Source organism: Anguilla rostrata, chromosome 18, assembly GCF_018555375.3.
Source record: "Anguilla rostrata isolate EN2019 chromosome 18, ASM1855537v3, whole genome shotgun sequence".
Classification (NCBI taxonomy): domain Eukaryota; kingdom Metazoa; phylum Chordata; class Actinopteri; order Anguilliformes; family Anguillidae; genus Anguilla; species Anguilla rostrata.
Window position 1 is genome coordinate 17,431,730 of NC_057950.1, and position 3,940 is coordinate 17,435,669.

General features: G+C 46.8%; 1 protein-coding gene across 1 annotated transcript; it reads right to left on the reverse strand.

Annotated features, from left to right (window-relative positions):
- Positions 1 to 875: 875 nt before the first annotated feature.
- mxtx1 (mix-type homeobox gene 1) lies at positions 876 to 3,506 on the reverse strand. Its single transcript, XM_064318152.1, has 3 exons — positions 3,485 to 3,506; positions 2,714 to 2,895; positions 876 to 2,374 (listed from the first exon to the last, which is right to left on the reverse strand). The coding sequence occupies exons 1-3, from the start codon at positions 3,504 to 3,506 to the stop codon at positions 1,529 to 1,531; spliced, it is 1,050 nt and encodes a 349-aa protein (XP_064174222.1). The 3' UTR covers positions 876 to 1,528.
- Positions 3,507 to 3,940: the final 434 nt, after the last annotated feature.

Below are 3,940 nucleotides of genomic sequence, written 5' to 3' on the forward strand. Positions count from 1 at the left end.
ATGTACAGAACATGACACATAAATTAATAGTTGCCACCTGGTGACATAGCTCAGGAGGTAAGAGCGGTTGTCTGACAGTCGGAGGGTTGCCGGTTCGATCCCCCGCCCTGGGCGTGTCGAAGTGTCCCTGAGCAAATCACCTATCCCCTAATTGCTCCCAACGAGCTGATTGGTACCTTGCATGGCAGCTTTTCACCATTGGTGTGTGAGTGTGAGTGTGAGTGTGAATGGGTGAATGAGAGGCATCAATTGTAAAGCGCTTTGGAAAAAAGGCTATATAAATGCAGTCCATTTACCATTACCATTTAAATTAAGAAGCTGTAAGTGAACATGTATTTTCTCAAAGAGAACAGTTCAGCAAAGCTTGGCAGTGCGACTGTGTCAAGTGAACATTTTTAATGTCCCACCCACTCTCATCCCCTGGCTGTTTTCTTGCTCACTTGGCCCATATGATGATGTCAGCAAAACAGCATAGAGACGGGTACTGGCATGAAAGAGAGAAAGGAGGTGCATTGGGACACAGCTGAAACTCATGCAGTCACAATTTAATTTATCTTGTGGATGAAGTTATGGCTCCCACTCCAAAGCAATCCTCACAAAGCTTAAAGCAATGAACACATTCAGGAAGTGCTGTTTATATGTGGGGGATGTTTAGAAATGATAGACACATTTTCCTGCTCTCTATCTTTACTGAGAACTCTCTAGAAGGAAGCGATCACTTTATCGGAGGGGTTGGGGCCTGTGAAATTCTGGCTTGTTTCCTTGTCTAAGTGTCATTTAATCTCTGGGAAGCCGGAGGTAAGAATGTCACAATTACTGTCCAACAGTGTTAATATACGCATATTTATTTGTATAAAATACAGGTGTGGATGTTTACAAAGGTATCGCAATCATGTCCAGTTGTAGTTCTCGCATCTTAAATACTCAAGCAAACAATAACAATTTCAAAACAAAAAATGATATATATTATAAAAAAAGGTTTATTGATATACAAGTGCAGAAATAAAATTTAAATATTCCTCTGATATGCATGTCAGTGGGAAAATATAAATAGCAATATTTGAATTTACCCTCAGGGTAGTAATTTAACATAGACGAGGACCCTCACCCAAGATAGAGTAACTCCCCACAGACATACTTGCTGTCTAGTTCACCCACCCTCTTTTACCCAACCAATTTCATACCTAACCACCCCAAACAGACAAACCTGTGGCTGAGAAACACAGTTCAATGAAGGAACCTATCCACATTAGTCCTACATCCCCTACAGACTGTGATTCAGCGCCTATTTACATATTATTTGGTTAAAAACTTGTAAATGGTAATGTGTTTACAATTGTGATGTCATTACAACTTTGTTTTTTTAATATAATATTAACATTTAATAATCTACAATAATTCAATTATCACAACATTACCAAGGATGTATAAAGAAGAAATATATGTTGTTTCTGAAATAGAGTTTTTGGAAAGCTTGGTGTGAAGAACTTTAGCACGGTTCGCTATTCCACTCCAGTCTAGTCGGTCTTCAGCAGTAAATAAACTTATCCTCTGCATGGACGGTAGCTCCACCACTGGGTCTCCACCAATTGGACTCCGACTCCAGCTCCCCCAGGATCTCCTGCAGCGACTGCACCGGCAGCTCCGGAAGTGGGGCGTCCAGGTGGGTGGGCAGTCCCGGGATTTCCAGGTGATGCTTGGAGACAGGCCCACCCCAGCCTCCACTGTACTGGGACATCAGGCCGGCAGGGGGCGTGTTCTCCTGCCCCAGCTCCCAGCACCCAGAGTCAGGCGAGGAGGGGCCCCCGGGCTGGGAGGGGTGGAAAGCGGGGTTCTCGCACAGATTGAGGGGCTGGGGGAACAGGAAGGCCTGTCGGAGCCGGTGGTCATAGTCTCTGGCCTCCAGCGGAGGGGGGCTCCACAGGGAGTCCGGGGACGTGTGGTTGGACCCCGTGCCCCAGCTGCTTGGCACCTGCTGGTGGGGTGCTGGGCTCTGCAGGGGGGGGCTGGAGCTGGTGCCTGGGAGCCTGCTATGCCGTGGCCCACAGGGGGGGTTCCAGTGACCAGCGTCTCCCGACAACCAGGTGGCCTCTGCTCCTTTGGCGTTAAAGGGCAGGAAGTGACCATAGAAGCAGCTGTCCTCCACTTCCTCCTTCACCTGAGCCAGGTACAGAGCCTGCAGAGGCTGGGCGTGGAGCCCCGCCTGGCCTGGCTGTGGTCCCCGGACCCCTGTGGTGCGGTGGTATGGGGGCGGAGGTGGGGTTTGGTCAAGGGTACAAGGGCTGAGCTGGGGGCTCACTGACTCCCCCCGCCAGGAGAGCTTTTTGCCAGTTTTGTTCTTCAGAGTCCTGGCTCTCCTGTTCTGGAACCACACCTGGAGGAAGCAAGCAAGCAAACAAACATTAGGCCTCCAGCTGCATATAGTCACTCTTTTATAGGAATGATAAAGCTTTCAAATGACAGGTTAATCATTTTTCAAGTGATTCACAGCGGCTATACAGAATACAGTCTGTGTCTAATCTCTCAGCCTGTAGCAGCCATTTGCCATCATGTTGTCAGCCTCTAATCTCCCAAAACAGTTGATAAAAACAGAAGAGCGCACATCGCCTGGTGATAAACAGAATAAATGATAAACTCGACAAACAGAAGCCTGACAGGCTATCAGGTGCCACACATTTCCGGGGTGCCCCAGGACTCGCATGCGAGCGCTCACCTGGATGCGGGACTCTGGCAGCCCAGTAGTCTGGGACAGGTTCTCCCGCAGGCTGATGCCCGGGTATGGGTCTGTCTCAAATGTGGCCCTCAGCAGCTCCACGTGCTCCTTGGAGAAGCTGGTTCTCTTTCGGCGGTTGGCATTTCTAGACGGGGCATCAGCGGCTTGCTGTCTCACAATTTCTGAATCAAAGAACATGGGACACAAGCCACATTAGAGCACAACTCACAGTGGGAAATTAGAAATAGTTCAGCATGAATGCATATGAAGATATAGGCTTCCCATTGCTACTGCAGGCCTAGTTTATCTGTCTATATTTAGTTGTAACTATATTACCGTTATTTTTGCACATCCCGATTTTGGAATGCTGCACCATATTAGCCAATGCAGTATGATCGCTGCACATTATTAATTCAGGAAGGCTCGTACATCTTTCAATGCGCCTGCAGCCAGCCCTTGCCTCAACCTGAATATAAACTGTAGTTGGCAGAAATAATTTTGGTTGTCAAGAAACAAGTTATAAGGATCACTTAAGAATTTGATTACTTCTCACAGATTCATTAGAATTTTTTTGAATAATTAAGGACTTCATAACTTTTGCCAACTTGTCACAAAAGGTTTTAGTTAAAGAACATCACTGAGTGTTCTCTCAGGACTGGGATTAGTGGAATATGAAGCAGAAGCCTGAAATTGCTTCCACAGAGCCATATTCCACAGGTCAAAAGTTGGCTGTGGTAACTTCATTTCTTTACAGCATGAACTAGTCCTTACCATTGCAAGTGTCCTTCCACATGGTGCTGTCTGTTAGGGTGTCTTGGAGTAGTTGAGGGAAATGTAGTTCTCTCTGTGTGTAGACACACCTCTGGTGTTCTCTCAGTCTGGAAGCACCCCTTTTTATACAAACCCTCCTCACCACCAGCTAAGTGCTTTTTGAGTGCTGGGGCCTTTGTAGGGATGCCGATGGGTTGGGGGTGGGGGTCCCTTTGAAGGTCAGAAGGGAAGATCACACTTGGCCGCCTTACAAATCTCCCAATCCAGCCCCATCAACGCATCACTTCCCCCACACCTCCTCCAACTGCCTCCTTCAGAACATCACCTGGTGATGCAGGTAACAAAATGTTCTAATGAGAGGAACATTCTAATTATTATTATTTTTTAAATAATTATTCTAACCGTGCAGAAAAAAGCTCACTTCTACAGGTGCCAAAACAAACTCTCATGAGTTCT

Excerpts from the sequence above, each read along its gene's own strand:
- mxtx1 (XM_064318152.1), bottom strand. The coding sequence starts at position 3,506 with ATGTGGAAGGACACTTGCAATG. Across the intron at positions 2,896-3,484 it reads GTGGAAGGACACTTGCAATG|AAATTGTGAGACAGCAAGCC; the intron begins GTAAGGACTAGT and ends TCTTTGATTCAG. Across the intron at positions 2,375-2,713 it reads TGCCAGAGTCCCGCATCCAG|GTGTGGTTCCAGAACAGGAG; the intron begins GTGAGCGCTCGC and ends TGCTTCCTCCAG.